This window comes from Gambusia affinis, linkage group LG19 (genome assembly GCF_019740435.1).
Source record: "Gambusia affinis linkage group LG19, SWU_Gaff_1.0, whole genome shotgun sequence".
NCBI classification, from domain to species: Eukaryota; Metazoa; Chordata; class Actinopteri; order Cyprinodontiformes; family Poeciliidae; genus Gambusia; species Gambusia affinis.
The window spans coordinates 13,981,355-13,997,873 of NC_057886.1; the positions used below are offsets into that span (position 1 = coordinate 13,981,355).

At 36.6% G+C, this 16,519-nt stretch overlaps 2 protein-coding genes across 2 annotated transcripts; one reads left to right on the forward strand and one right to left on the reverse strand.

Moving 5' to 3' along the window:
• Positions 1–1,669: 1,669 nt before the first annotated feature.
• Positions 1,670–9,866, reverse strand: LOC122821763 (transmembrane channel-like protein 6). The gene is made up of 21 exons (XM_044099960.1): positions 9,619–9,866; positions 9,444–9,521; positions 9,025–9,149; positions 8,829–8,951; positions 8,607–8,750; positions 8,355–8,505; positions 7,284–7,371; positions 6,947–7,198; positions 6,698–6,855; positions 6,466–6,610; positions 4,964–5,107; positions 4,411–4,565; positions 3,448–3,538; positions 3,147–3,244; positions 2,957–3,052; positions 2,804–2,879; positions 2,576–2,709; positions 2,212–2,388; positions 2,047–2,125; positions 1,854–1,973; positions 1,670–1,770 (listed from the first exon to the last, which is right to left on the reverse strand). Exons 2-20 carry the CDS (start codon positions 9,497–9,499, stop codon positions 1,887–1,889), a joined length of 2,379 nt encoding a protein of 792 aa, XP_043955895.1. The 5' UTR covers positions 9,500–9,521; positions 9,619–9,866; the 3' UTR covers positions 1,670–1,770; positions 1,854–1,886.
• A 1,315-nt stretch (positions 9,867–11,181) lies between these two features.
• On the forward strand, positions 11,182–16,140 carry syngr2a (synaptogyrin 2a). The gene is made up of 4 exons (XM_044099961.1): positions 11,182–11,398; positions 13,391–13,628; positions 14,586–14,719; positions 14,830–16,140. Exons 1-4 carry the CDS (start codon positions 11,300–11,302, stop codon positions 15,010–15,012), a joined length of 654 nt encoding a protein of 217 aa, XP_043955896.1. The 5' UTR covers positions 11,182–11,299; the 3' UTR covers positions 15,013–16,140.
• Positions 16,141–16,519: the final 379 nt, after the last annotated feature.

Sequence of the window (16,519 nt, forward strand, 5' to 3'; positions counted from 1 at the left end):
AATCTCGAGTTCAAAAGAAATGTGCATTTAAAAAAATATCTATGTCACAAAACCTGTTAAGCAGCCAGGTGAAAACCTCTAAACAGGGGTTTTCACCTACTGTTGAGCAAACAGCGACAAACATTTCTTTTTGTCACATGACGTCTGACGTGGTAAGGGGAAATGGGGAAAAAAAAGAAGAAAATCTTCCATGGAGGATATGTTAGATAAGTTTATTTGTTAATGTTAGATAAGTTTTCGGTGAAATTTGGTTTGAGATTATATAAAAACAGTCAAAACATGAGTGACAGTTGTTAATTTTATAATATTTACCATAGTATTTTTTACAACCCAATTATTGCTAATATGAGAGCTTGTAGTTTTCTGCACTAAATATTCCATAACAATTCACAAGTTTAAGCAAACATAGAGGTATATTCATAGAATAAAGCATATCTATTCTATGAATTTTGGCATGTTTGATGAAAACAATTATCACAAATGATGGGACATCATTAAGGACTGACTACCTGTCCAGGATGTGCCCAAAAGCGCATCAGATGACACCGAAGTCATGTAATAGGGGCTTTCTAACAACCCCTTATCTGAAGTAGATATATCTCGACGAGGTTGTAGAAAAACAAAGCATTCCTCAGAGTGGAGCAAAATAACAGCCAGAAGGATTTTCTCCTCCAAAATTTAACGGATGTCAGCTTTTAAAATGACTCACACAGATAGGACTGTTTCTAGTAGAGGAAACATTAATTGTAACTTCATAAAACATCATAAATCCAAATGATCCCTTCAAGTTCATTTGAGATAAATGTTTGTAGTGTAAATGAATGTGTTGAGTACTACATAAATTAGATATATGTGCCACTGTTGCAAAAGTCCATGTGTTTTGCAGACAGAGATTGTTTAGTAAAAGGTTTTCAACACCCACTTCTCTGTTCTAAAGCCTTCAAAATAAAAGTCTTCCAATCATTCCAGATTTCTATCAGATACTTTAAGCTCTATTTAGTTATCTTCTACGCATTTTGGTTTGGCATTTATCAGCAATGATAAACAAAAGAAACTCTCAGTAAAAATATTTTGTTCTTTTGAAGACAAATGACTCATCTCAGGAAAAAAGGCCTTCAATTATTTGACAGTGCATGCTTTAAAAGTGTTGTACAATTTCAAGTAAAGATTTGTAATGTGTAGAATTCGACCTGCTCTCTTGTTCTTTGCCCAAATTACAATCAGTAATATTTAAAGCTGTGTTGTAGTTCAGAGGTTGACATTTATCAAGTGACTGGATCTGCGGTTTTTGTTTTTCCACCAGGCTGACAGGAAAATTTACCTTCATGGAAAAATAATTAAGTGATACCAAATATATGATTTGCTGCAGAAACCTGCAAACACCATCTCTGGAATATTTCTAGAAAGACAACGTCACAGATCTGAGAATTACTCTTGTGGACTAATGTGTAAAGCCCCACGACACATTAGGAGAATTAAAACATGAGGTAAAATTTTATTTTTGCATTTTACAAACAAAAACTTCAAAGTGAATCTAAAATTACATTGTATACAAAGTATTTTATTTATAATAGTCAATGGATGCAGAAGAGTTAAACCTGTTGTAAATTAATCAGATATCACAAAGTATATCAAAACTTCACAAAGCATGTTGCCAATTTTCCTGGGTTTTGGTTTTTTTTCCCCTTTGGCATTTCTGAGCAAATTTCTCAGTGTCTAGACATCTCAGTGCAGACAGTGTGCATGACAATGCGGAGATATCCTCTTCCTCTGAAAAGAAAATTAATTTGAAATGCATGACAGTTCTCAGTGCAATCTGTTATTTCTATAGTAATGATGGGCGCTGCAGTTACCAGAAAGGTTTCCAAAAAGGAAGTGAACCCAGTTCACCTGTATCTCTTAGTAGAATTTGGATTGTTTTCCTCATACCAATACTGCAGTTGGCTTATGAGGAATTTTTTGTCTTTACTTTCCTGAATTTAGAGAAAGCAACATTTACACTGGTCAGGTTTCACTTACTCTAGATCAAAGAAGAGTTTCACTTACATCGTCAATTTGCTTTTCTAACCGTCTGATGATTTTTCTTTGGCCATCTACTACCTGAATACGGAAATATATCAGCAGTCTAAAAACAGGAGAAAAGTATTAAAAACATTAGACCAAATCAGGCAAATTACATAATCTGGGTTACTTATGATTATGAGGACCTACAGAAATACACCAGAGGGCATGAACAAGAAGATTGGGTTATCTGTGAAAGCTTTGTAAGCTCGAATGAGCCAAGAAAGAATTTGGTGATAGTCCTTCATCCTCTCAGCCCACAGGTTCACAGACTCCAACATACTGGTTAGGTTCCTAAAAGGGCCACATCCTGATGATGGTTTGATTCTGTACAGGACAGAGATTCTGTGAGATTATGGTCAAGACACATAATATACAATATTCAATTCCAAATTAGTTTTCATGTTTTTTTGACAGAAAAAAAAAACAGTCCCCTCTGTGTTTTATTCCACAGCTCTGTAAAACAGCAACATTTTCTGTGAGCAACATATTCAAGAAGTAACATGGCACTCACATCCAAACCGTATACGCAAGAAAAATAGCAGCACCAAGAAAAGAGGGGAAGAACAAGAGAGTAATGAATGTTGTCGTCATACGAGTTGCCCTCCAGGGTTTTTTGGATGCCTGACAGTTGAGCATCAGGCTGTTCTGTGGAAATGAAAACAAAGATAAGAGAAAGAATGTCATCTGGATATTTATGCATGCTGTATGGAAATGACTCAATGACACGTGCTTTGCCAACCTTCTTCATGTAAAACAGCACAAACAGTTTTGCAATTTGGACAGCGGGGAGGAGAGGAGCAAACAACACCCCAAGCCTGAAGGCAGAAAATGGGAAATCAGTCTAAGGCAGCTCTGTTAATGATCCGATCAATTTCAAATGTATTACAATCACCAAGTCAGTGTTTGTCCATATACGAGTTCCAGAACATTTCGAGCAATGTCAAACACTGGCTTTCTGTTCTTTCTTAATATTTTTTGGGAGAAAATCCTGGAGGGAAGACAGCATGTTATGAGCTGAAAGTAATTTACTCCAGGTAAAAACGTTACAATGTCTTTACATGACTCATTAAGCTCAGATTTACCTCCATACGAACTCGCCTAGAAAAGTGTAAAGCACCGTAAAGATGAAGTCCATCAGGAGCAGGCGATAAAGTTCCTGCCCCACAAAATTCTCCCAGCACTATGCAGACACACAAAGAAGAAAAATCTCTTTGTTTTTTTAAGAAGTTAAAAAATAAAATAAAATAAAATATAAACAGCATGAGTGTTGTTTTCACCCGTTGTCAATGTGGGGAAAGTACCACATATTTTTTTATGATATAACTGCATGGTTTCACATTTGGAATTAGCATTGACAGATTTAAGAATGAGGAAGCTAATAACCTTTGAAACTTGAGGGTCTTGTTCTACAGCAATTTTTCCAAGCCAGTGGTAACACAGCATACCAATAATGCTGACCTTCAGCAGCAGATTTCTGTGAATTCAAGACGGAAACAACATTTCCATTTAACAATGATCGTGCATCTGTGACCAAAATAAAACAACATTATACATCCTTTCGCAGTAAGAATATATTTATTATCCAGTACAAGATTACAGTTATAATTTATGTGAAGTCATTTGCTCAGGTACTCGTGCCAAACTTTTTTCAGACTGTCGTAGTAAAATAACAGTCCAAAGCAGAACATAAGAGTACAAAGGAAGGAAAAATTTCATTGTTTCTAAAAATATTTCAAAAAGAAAAAAAAAAAAAAAAACTAAAGCTACAACTCACAGGAGTGAGAATGGGAGTCACAAGTTGCAGCTCGGATTCTCACTAAGACTAGGAAGATGGTAAAGATTTTATCACAAGGAAATTGTGCTCTGACTTCCTGTAGCTCAGAAAAGAGATTTTGAAGTACTGTTATTAGTTTATAAATCATTGAATGGTTTAGCACCAAAATACATTAAAGTTCTGTTTTAAATAAGACCTTTTAGGTCTGCATCCCCCAAACCAGAACGAAACATGGAGAAACAGTATTCAGCTGCTATGCACCACAAATTGAGAACAAACTTCCAGAAAACTGCAAAACAGCTGAAACACTGAGTTCCTTTAAATCGGGACTAAAAACTCACCCATTTAGAACTGTTTTTGGACCATAACAAATGAAGAATTGACCAATATATTCAACTTGTATTGATTTTGATATTGATTTGCTCTAGCCAAAATGTAATATGCATCACTCGTTTCTATGTTGACTGCATGTTATTTTATGACTTTTATTTTTGCGTTTTTATTATGTAAAGCATTTTCAGCCGCCTTGTTGCAATACAAACAAGCTTGACTGATTAAATAGTGCCTCTCACCTGAAGATGGAGACATAAACACGTGTGCTGGGCGAGTTATGCTTCTCGATCCAAGCACAGAAATTGAAGATCCCAGGCAGCAGCAGGTTGAAGCCAGACACCACTGCAGCCATGAACAGCAAATCAAGATTCTGAAGCATTTTACTGATGGGCTGCTGTAGAAGAAGGAGAATAATTCACAGTAAGGAGCATAAGGTTCAGAGCAACTTGTGATAGGGACAAAACAAGAATACAGTCCTTTAATTGTCCTTCTACATTCCCATTTAATGATACACTGAAACATTGCAAATACTTCTTAAAAGAAAGCTACACACGTATTCATAAAAGTGTGTCTTGAATGCAATAAATGTCACATGAGAACTTTGTACCCTGCATTTGATGGTAAAATTGATGGTGTTAAAAAGTACTTCTGATAAAAACGCATGGCAGAAGAGAAAAGCAGAACTAAATCAATGTGACAGGAAGTCTTTTCTGTATGCCTCAGTGATGAGGAGACTCAAGGGAGTTCTCATGTACGCTTGAAATCTGTCAAGTCTCCGACTTTTCCTCTAACCTTTGAAAGTAAGTAGACACCAAAGGCACTGAAGAAGATGCTGGCCAGGCAAATGAACCATGCTGCCACATGCACGAGGAAGTTGCAGAACCGCTGCGTGAGAGTCCTTTCCTCTTCTCTGCTGGTCAGCTCAGAAAGCTGTTCCTGTTGAAAGAGAAGTCTGCTTGAGGTGGCGCCGATAACTATTAAATGTTAACCACCATCATCAGTGGTGTTGAGCAGTTTTACTCTCACACATATAAACACGGGGAAAAATATCTACATTAGTGTCAGTACAGGCAAAGAGAAAATAAAATACTACACCCCAACTGTATTTACAGAGGGAAAATAATTTAATGAATTGAGCAGTATAGGGTACACTACCTCTATCAAAACAGAAGCTTCAATATTCAGTTGGTCTGGAGACCATTGTGTCATCGTAATGACATGATGCCAAGAAGTACATTATTGATACCCAATTGCCTTAGGTATGATTGCTAGATTGTTAGAGAAATGATTGCATGTCGATATGATAAGGATTATAACTTTAAGTCAGAATGATCACTAATGGGAAGAAAACACTAAAGTTGGCATTCATTTCAGACGTGGGTGTTCTGGTACATTTACCTCAATGTCAATTAAAAAAACATCCTTTACGTTCCATATTTTTAGGTGGTATGATTGAGACAAAAACAGTTTTGTTTGCAAATGAAGTTTTCAAAGTTGCAAAAGGGCCACAATATCCTTACCAGTGACAAAAGAGACTAAAGTTGAGATGTTTGGTCACAGTACGCAGTATGGAAAAACTCAAAAAGCATATTAGCACAAATACATTTTATAGCCGTCAAACACGTGTGGAGGAGGAATTATTTGAGCTTGCTTTGTAGCTTCATGACTGAATCTTCATAAGTGAGTAAATTATGAACTTTGCTGGGCATTGCCTTGAAGAATTTTTCACCATCTTTGGATTTATTCACATTTTGTCACATTGCCACTGTAAACTCAAATGTATTTTGCTTGGATCTTCTGAGTCAAAGTAGTGGATAAAGGCTAGATGAAGGCTGGGCTAGGTTGTTGCTCCCCTTTTGCAACAACTGATACAACTGTCATGTGAAAGAAGGAAACTTTCTGTCCAATCAAAGTCCAGACCCCGACCTGTTTAAAATGCAGTAAATTTTGCAAGGGTAGGATAAAACTCCTTTGCAAAGACTGATAAAGTTATACAGAAAATTAGCACTCAAACTTAACTCTTCTAAATTTGATTCTCGTGCTGTGTACAAATTATATAAAGATTAGGGTAAAATCATTCTCTAACAAGACGTTGACCACATTTATCTCACACAAAACATCCTGCTTCAAAAGAGCAAGACAAAACCAGAGGTGTGAAAAAAAATGCGTGAGACATTTCCTGTGTTAGAATTAGATTCACTGAATTAATGTAATAGTTTTAGCAAGAAAACAAGCTCAGACTGCCAGTATAAATGTGTTGTTGTTACAAATGTACTAATAAAATGGTTGCATACTTTGAGCCAAGTGCTGATCTTCTCAGACTGAAGTCTGATGGAAGGCTTTTTGGTGACTTTAAAGTCCCAGGAGCAAAAAACGTTTTCTGACAGCTTCCCGTTGGACTTGAACACCTGAAAGCTTTTCCCAAAAGACTTGGACATGCTGCAAGGAGGAAAATGACCGTTACATACACACAACTGATGGAAAAAAAAAATAAAAAATATGTTAAAGTGAATATTGTATACCAACCTGTACACCAGGATAATGCAGATAATAAAGAAGGAAATTGTGATGGTAAAAAAATAGGCAGTTGGTATGCAGTAAGGTACCATAGATGTTATGCTCGTAGTTTTAATCGTGATGTTTGAATAATAACCATAAAACATCAAGCTCTGAGAAAGGTAACCCTGCCAAAGATGAAACATTGAGACAAGTTTCAGATCGAATTTGTGAAATAGGAACAATAGAAACAAATAAAGTTTAGTTCAGCCAACTCACCATGCCTGTGAGAAGTTCAATCCAATAGAAAGGCTTGTGATGGGAGTCAGGTGGAGGGTAGATGGCTTGAGGAAGGACCAGAAACAAGAAAGTAATAATGAAGAAAAGCAGGTTGATGAACAGGAGTGTTCGGAGAAAAGTGAAGTAGGAGAGAACGCCGGTTCCATAACGTCCACTAAGTTTTTTCATGGAAGAGTTCCACAACTTGAGAGAGGTCGAAAATCGGGGGGTATATCTGCAATGGCGCCACATCTGGAAGCAAACAAACCCCAAGTAAGTGGTCAATAACAAATAAACAGTTCAAACCTTATAGGAGCAGTAAATCTTTTTAACCTACCCTTGAAAGGTACAAGCATGGAAGATTATGGCAAGGGGAGTTCCTGTTGATGGCCGAATTTTTAGCTAAAGGGCTAAAAGAATGCTTCCTTGAAAACAAATAAGTAGAAATAGGTTACTCCAAATGTTGGCAAAAAGCACGCAACTTTTTATTCAAACTCCAAAATTAGCGTGCTCAGACCTGGTATCAACAAATATGATAATGGTTTCAATAAACAGCAACTTTTCAAAATTTTATTCCATTCTAGAGGCCTAAAGAGTTTTCATTTTTGTCATGCGATTGGATTTCTGTAAACAAGCAATAGCTCACTTGTGCTTCATGAGAAGGCCAGTGAGGGCATATAAAAAACAGAAGTGATTTTACACCCTGGTGAGCACAACAAATTTACTCAGCCACAAAAGGAATTCAAAACCTACAAATACAAAAAAAAAAAAAAAAAAAAACAACTCTCATTTTTTCTACTAAATAATATCCAATAATGAAAACATCCTTTACTTTAAAACGAGCTTCCTTTTTAACTTAGAATTCTAGCCACTGGGCGTTCTGTGGTGGCGTAGGGGATAGCGTGACCCACGTTTGGAGGCCTTGAGTCCTCGACACGGCCGTTGCGGGTTTGATTCCCGGACCCGTCGACATTTATTGCATGTCTTCCCCCCTCTTCTGTTAGCCTACTTTCAAATAGGGAACACTAGAGCCCACAAAAGACCCCCTGGAGGGGAGAAAAAAAAATAATTCTAGCCACTAAAACAATTAAAGCTGTTGATGATGATTCCATGCAAAAGCTCAATTATTGGAGGTTAGCTGATCACCTTCTTGTTTATACATCTTTCACCAGGAGATTCCTAGGTAATGTAGCTGTTCAAGGGGAGTCATTTCAGAAAAGTCAACATTTTTTTGGGAGATCCGTGGTACACATTCATCCGCACTTCGCCTCATTAGTTACCTGCAAATCTGATTTGTGGGAAGCTATCCCAATGTTTAGGACAATGGTTACACCCGGTTTAGAAACTGGCTCGTTGGATTCCTCAGTATATTTGTGCCATGTGTGAACGGGATCTTTGTTCCATTTACCTGATTTCCATCTTGTCCACCAGGCTGAGTGGCATGGCTCGCAGCTTACGCATGCCTTCACTCTCAGAGAGGCCTCGGAGTTCTGACATCAGCTGCTCCTTATTGGTTTCAGCGCACCACAAGCCTGAACCAGCCAAATCATTTGCTCTGTCTGTGGATATCATCAACACAGAAACAGTTTCACCTCGGCCTGAGAGAATGAGTGTTGCGTGTTTATATTTTCCATTTGGTCAATTCATATCTTCTGTTTACCTTCAGTACTGATTTCCTCAAACTCTGGTGATGTGATGTCATCCTGGGTCACTCTGGAGATGTGGAGGGAGTCACGGGACGAGGTCTGGTGCCTCTGTAGTGCACATGTTTCTTTCACAGCCATGTCTGCAGAACTATGTAACCCTGTGAAAGTAAGGAAAGAAATCGTAAATATCTCAGTTGTGTAGGATAGAAATTGTCAAAAAGTGGGCTTTATCTAACCAATTTTACGACTGGGCATGGAGGAGAGTACCCTCCTTGTAGCGGCTGACCAGTTGTTTCTTTGCAAAGATCTCATTCGGCATCCATTAGATGATTCCTTGCTGCTGCTTGTTGACTCGCTGTCTGAAAAGCATAGTTTATTTTATTGGCAATTTAAAGAATATTCCGAGTTGAAAACTTTGGTTGGAGTAATTACCAGACGTGTCTTTGTTTTCTGTGAACATTTCCATCTGTATTTCTTCAGGATTCCCATGAACATTACATGCTGGTTCTTTAAAGAGTTGGAAAGGGTCCTGACTGGGTCCACGTTCTCCAAGGTTTCTGCAAGTGAGTGGAAATAGCACTGAGTAAATATCCCACAGTCTTCCTGGATAACTTTCAATAATAGAGAATTTTGATTTCACTAAACTAAATTACGCCTTTAAATTAACTTGATCCTTTTATGCTTCAACTCTGAAAAGGAGTAAAGGCTTTAAATACTGTAAGATTTTAAAGAAACATTACCTCTTGCTTAATGTCTACTTAAACTTTAGTTAAGACCTATAAAACTGTTTAACATTGAATATCTTAAAAAAAAACACATCACATGGAAAGAAAGAAAAAAAAAAAACTTACTCGTAGTCATAATCCTCTCCACAAATGTTGACACTGAAGCTCCCACCGTTTGCCATGGTTGATGCTGATCACTGTTTGCTGTGAAACGTACACTGACTTAGTCTACATCAACCGCATATTGCTGCTGTGCGTAGTGGATTATCAGAAACACTGAAAATAGATCACCGAAGCTTACCAGTTCCTTCTTATGATGCAAAGCTGCTTAAGCAACAAGAAAGAGTAAAAGGTTTTGTTTCTTCCTTGGATATGCACAGAATCAATGCTTCTCTTGGGCTTTTTCACATATCTGCATGGGCATCAATGTCTCACACCAATAAGTAACATGTCAATTAAAAAAAAAGTGACTAACTAAACTGGGCCAAGGGCAGAAATATTAAACAAGAGACAAAGCCACACTTCCTCTTTCTCTCTTACAGCTGCGGCTCATCGGCAATTAGTGTATGCTTGCATCTTTGACACGTTCTGTGTAAAGGAAACTACAGAAAAACAAGTTAATAATATAAAATTGGTCATATTTTAATTCGCTTGGGTTCTCTTATATCTCTGTAGGTTTCTGTATGTCAGATATAAAGAGATTGACATTTTGTTTTTGTAGTGGCACATTTGACTTTATGGTTTTGATTATTTTTATGATTCTGGCATTAAACAGGTTTGTTTAAAGTTTGAACTTTACTCAGTAATTTATGTATAAACTGATTGGGTCCTCCACATGTCATGGTAGTGCTAATGTTATAACTAATAATACTGATAACTGTATGCAAAAATTATGACAATATGTTTAAAAAAATTTCAATCAAATATTTTATATCTTTGTTGGTTTGTTTACCCTTGCATTCTGAAATTCCTTCGAATCTGCTGCATTGCCTTCATACATGAGTGCACACTGCCATCCAGTGGTCAGAATCTAGAACTGCAACTTACCTTAATCACGCCAAAAGGACAAAGACCAAAATGTTATACACATACCACGTGTCCATGCAAGGTTATGAGCACATGATCTTCAGCAGTTATTAGGTCAGGTGAGGAGTAGAATGCACCCTGGACAGATTGCCAATAAATCTGGCAGCACAGATACACGCAATCACACACATACATGCACGCACCCAGGCACACACAACGGACACACATAATTTAGAAAGTCCACACAATCTGTTTTGTACCACCCATGGAGAAAGGCCTCAGGCTGGACTTCGCATCCTGAACTTGATGCCTAAGCCTATTTAGACATCTTGCTACAAGCTAATAGTGTAATATCATATGATATTCAATCATAATATTAGATTAGATTTTATGGGCAGTGTAGTTGTGGCACCCTCCTGTGTTCTTCAAATAGTAAGCAGTGTAAAAAAAGAAAAGGGTAACGCACCACAGGTGGTTGGAGAAGTTAAGGAAGCCAAAGGTCTATGCTAAAGTGCTTCGACCTTAGGCTCGAAGCACAAAGGTCGAGCCAAAGGTCGACCTTTGTGCTAAAGTGTTATTGCACTGTTAAATGCAAAAGTGCTATTGCACTGTTTATTGGTTCCTGGAAACATTTATTAATATTTAGACATTCCTATAATGAACTCGTCTGAAAAATAAGTATAGATTAATTACAAAGATTTTTATCCGTGAACGCTTTTGTTGTTGTTTTTGTGTTTGTTTGTTTTGTTTTTTTAAATCTGAAAATGCAACAAATACTCTTGCTAAATGATTCAATCTTTCCGAGCTAATCATAAACGCATCATAAAGGGGGCGGTCTTTAAAAAAGTTCTCAGGAAGTAAGTTGCTATAGATCGAAACTCCTCCCGAACTTTGACAGAAAGAGTTCACAACTCGTCTTAAATTTGCCTGACAGCTTTTTTTCAGAGCGTGAAATAATGCAGAGCAATGCTTATGGTGCCTCTCTGGCCGGCGGAGCCTTTGATTTTGAGAGCTTTGTGAAAAAACCACAGACTATTCTGCGCTTCCTGAGCTGGGTGAGTGACTTAGACGTTAACGTTAGCAACTGTCAACCTTAAAGCTTATTAACATATGTCAGCTTCCAGGCTTCACAGAGAAATATAGATTAAACTGCTTGTTGACTGTATGTGCGCTTTGAATTGCACATTAAGCGTCTCTTAAGTACGAGCCGATTATAAACTTTCAAAAAGTGTCCATAATATGTTTAAGCTGTCGTTAGTTGATTGTAGCTTGTGGCTAGCATGTGCACTGCTATGTCACTGCAGTAAAAGAGACAAATACTGTACAGGGGGAAAACCTGTACTTGTGGTCCACTTAATGCTTGGAAACTGCACTAATAGTACTTAACTGGGTAAGAAAGGAGTAGTGAAACAAAACATGTAGCTCTGCTTCTGTACGTATTGCTGTGTTTTGTGTTGGTAGTTCACTGGAACTGTGAAAATTTCCCAGCGTCATCTGTTGCTGCCTGCCTTCCTGCCTTCCTTCCCCTTTGCTTTCTATACCAGTGTAGTTGAATTTTACATAGGAGGAGCATTTCAGAGCACATAAAAAGGTCAATCGACTTTAAACTGATTACTGACTGATCACATTTAACAGTTTAAAAAATCTCAATATATTTCAAAGCTTCAAATGTGTTACTATTTACACAGAGAAAGTTGCATTATCAGATAAATAATGTATGGGCTCAAAATGCAGTTTTTGATTAAAAATGTAATTTTATCGATTCTACAATATTTATCAACATTTTATTCCTCAAAGTATTGATTTTTCATCCGCAATTATTGATACATTAAATCCTACTTTGAGTTTTAGGTGAGACCTATCATGAATTAAATGACGGCTATCACACATAAAATTTTTTAGCCAAGATTCACATGTACTTTAAAAATGACATGTAATAAAGCAACCATTTACAATCATTTAAAAAAAATTAAATAGATAAATTACATTATCTAACATAAGTGAATAAGACAAAAAAAAGGTTCCTTTTCTGCATAACCAAATACACAAAGCCACACAATTAACAATTAAACAAAGCAAAGCAAATGTATAACAAAAACAGCATTTATTATACCAGTATTGAACCATCAGTTCAATTAATTCAGTCCAAGTCTATGGAACAAACAAAATGCCACCAAAATCACCCTGTCCCTCTAAAATCTTTCAGAAAACCTTAAAAATTTATCGAATCATACCGGATCAAATTGTTTGCTGAGTATCGTGATATATATTGTATTGTGAACAGAACATTGTGTGTAATTTTTTATTGTGAGATTAGTGTGTTGCTACAGCCCCAATTAAAAATCTGTGCAACATTCACAATTGTTCACTTATACCTAAAGTCCACTTGGAGTGAATAATTAGCCCTGCAGTCATGTGCGAAGACTGAGGGTAACCATATTTTTACTTGAAAACTCCATACAAAAACAGTCCAGACTGGAATTTCAACCTGGAAAGCAACAGATCTAACCACTGAGCCACCCTACAGGTTATTCATCACATAACTGGTTATTCTGTTTTAAAATACAAAACAAAATATCCCCCAAACTCTTCCTGTTTTGTTTTTATATTTTATATAGGGTTATAAAACAACGGCCTTTAGTCATTTCACAAATGTAGGTCAGAGATGTTCAATTACAAAAAGCATCACTATATAAATGATTGAAGTGAAAGGCTTTGAAAAAATATGGTCGGTGCTCTTAAATTATGAAAAGAAAAATAGCCATACTATGTACACAAATGCAGATGTGAAGAAATAGTAGAGACAGTGAGGTATGACATTTTTTTATGAGTTAGGTGCTGGGGTGACTTACAGACTCGTTCCTCTTTTTTAAAAAAGAATAATATCTTTGTTAAAACCAGGCAGGAATTGAAACTTAACAAGCATGGTCTGCTGACTGTACTTCTCTGGGTCAGGCAACACACATTTTCTCTATTGGGTTCTTTGGGGACTTTTTATGGGGCTGCACAAGAGGATGCCTTGACCCTGCTTCTTTCTTCTTTTGCAGGTATTTTCCATAGTGGTTTTTGCAAGCATTACAGCTGAAGGCTACATTAACCCATATACAGCGGGAGAAACCAAATGCATGTTCAACAATAATGACAGTGCATGCAGCTATGCGGTGGGAATTGGAATCCTGGCCTTCTTGGCTTGTGTCATCTTCTTGATACTGGACGCCTATTTCCCAAACATCAGTAATGCCAAAGAAAGAAAATACATCGTTGTTGGAGATCTAGCCTTTTCAGGTGATTGTTTTGTTTTTTTCCTTTTTATGTATTTGTATCAGATTTAACAAAAATGGAGATACATGTATGATAAATGGTCATTTTGTTTTTGCAAACATCCCAACAATTTATAGACTTGTCCAATTACAGACTGCTATAGTTCCTTCCTGCCCACAGCCATCTGTATTTGTTTTATTTCCCTCTGGGATTTAAAAAAAAAAAAGTAATTTTGAATTTAATTGAATTTCCCAAGCCATACTCGGGCCCGATTATGGTCACATATGCAATTAAAAAATTCCTTAAACAGAAACTTTCGAACATCCCTGGCATTGGCCATCCACTCGCTCCCATGGGCTCAGAACCCTAATAACAAGTTTAGTAGTTAAAAAATAAATAAAAAAATCATGTTTTTGATTTGGAAGAGAACGTCAAGAACTGTTGCATGATATTAGAAAATATTATGTGTTAGAAAGTACTACTTAAGGCGTTAAATAGACTGAATTATATAACGTTGTCTTACTGCATTAGTTTAGTTGCAGACACAGCCCCAAGATGGATAAAATTTAATTCTTATGTCTATCCCAATAATCGGTTGTATTGAAAATTTTGCAATTTGGTTGAGAAACATCTTTGTTGACAGATGTAAAGTAAGAGCAAATGTTCTTAGTTTGCATCACATGTAGCACATCTGCCCTCCTAAAACATCTTCTAAATTCAAAGAATTCATAGTACGATTATTAGTCAACCAAGCAGTTATTAGCAAAAGTGATATTCTGTACAATTATCAAAATAACGGTACATTTCTGACATATATGTGGTCCTAACGTGGAGTGTGCTCATTGTATTTGTGTAAAACATATGGATAAAATAGAAATGTGGATTTTTCAGGATTTTGTGCCCTACCTACACTTTAATCGTGCATATTTTATCCTACCAATAACCTGATTTTTTTTTTTTTTTTTTTTATCTTTTAAACAGGGGCTTGGACATTCCTCTGGTTCATCTGCTTCTGTGTCCTGACCAACCAGTGGACCAAAACCAACATCGAGTCTGTCAAGGCTGACGCCGCCAGGGCCGTGATCGCATTCTCCTTTTTCTCGATGGTTACCTGGGTGAGCCTCTCGGTCCCCTAAAAGGACTTCACAGAATTTGATCTTGTTGGAATTTTGTAGGGATGGAAACCTCTTACACTTAGTAAATACAGACATCTCTCTCTCTACAGGCTCTTTTGTCCTATTTTGCACTAGGAAGATATCGCCAAGGAGTGAGTGAGTTTAATCAGGATTACACAGACCCCGCCCAGGACCACTCCTCTCCGTACCCGCCTGCCCCGTCGAGCTACCAGCAAGCGCCTTTCACCAACAGCCAAGGGCAACAAGGGGAGTATCAACCTCCAACATACTGAAGGACTAAGATTCACACACATGAATCCCAATGGGAGGGGATTCTTCTTAAAAAAATATATATATAAATAAAAAAATAAAAAAATGTGTCAATGGTTTTGTTCCAAATTGGGATTGTCTTCAGTACTTCCATTTTCTTGCATATGTTTGGGCACTGAGTTTTAGTTTGCTGCATTATAGTTGCACACTGCACGGTGGATGTTTTGTTGTACTGTTTGACAAAAAAAATAAAATAAAATCTGGAGAGATTTCTTTTTTTTCATGTTCAAAGGTGATTTTTTTTTTTTTTTATACCCTTTAGGACAAAGTAAGATGCCAATGTTTGTCTTTAAACCAAGACACCTGCCACAGTTTCACAGCTCCCTGGGTTTCAATTTTGTGTGCAACTGAGATGTTTTTGTGTCAAATGATAACAAAGTGATTTGAATTATATGTTTCTCAAGAAATGCATTTTATTTTTAAATAGGAAAGTGAAGCTTTTCTTGAAATGTGTTTTTGTTCAGTACTTTAGTTTGGTATTCTGATGTTAATGTGCAGTTGTTCCACAACCATAAGTTGTTAGTTCAATTTTGTTGAACTTTTGTTGTTTAATGAAACAGCAAATGCACATAATGTAGTCACCATTTTTTTTATTAATATCCCTTCTCGAGCTACTGTATTTTCTTTTTTATGATCAACCACTGAAAAGTTTTAATCCTCAAAGATTTATTGTCTTTGATTGGTAATTTAAGTGATCTTCCTTTAGCTTTTATAGTCATTTTTTGTAAGTTTGTTTTAACATTGATTGATATCTTTCTTTATGTTTTGGGTTGTTTTCCATTTTGCCAAAACTGGTTGGTGAGCACGTGTTTAGTTTAGATTAGCAATTTTTAACATATATTTGAAATTAGATTTGTGGAAAGTTTTTGATTTTTGGGAAAATTTGAAGTTATATTTATTATCCTACCTAATCCTGTTTTAAAAACAGATACATGACAATCCAGTTTCTTTTTCTCCTCTTGATTACTTTTTGAACATGTTTACTGTCCTTATTAAAATTATTTGTTCAAGTGCCTTATCCAGTGTTCTGTATCAGATGGGGTTTGCCAAATAAAAACTTTTCCGGGTTCTCTTGGTCAGCCCATAATTGATATCCTGTGCAGTCACTTTGTGCAAATATTTGAGATGGGATTGTCTTTGTGAATTTGGGGAAACTCCTAGACTGTAATAAGACTGTCTGTTTTCATAGCTGTGTTTGACTACTATGGTTTATGGCTACAGGAACCTCTTTTGAATTAAAAGAGGCCCAGCATTATTAATAAATTGTAATTAATAAATTGTGTTAAGAATAAATGATAGGATATGCACTCATTGGCCACTTTATTAGACATGCCTGCTTAATTTCTTGTGAACGTGTTCCAATAGTATGGCAGCCACTGAATGCATTTAGATATCTAGATGGAATTAAGACTCCTGTTGTGGTCAAATTTTCAAATTTGACCACAACATTAGATTGTGGTCAGCTGAAGA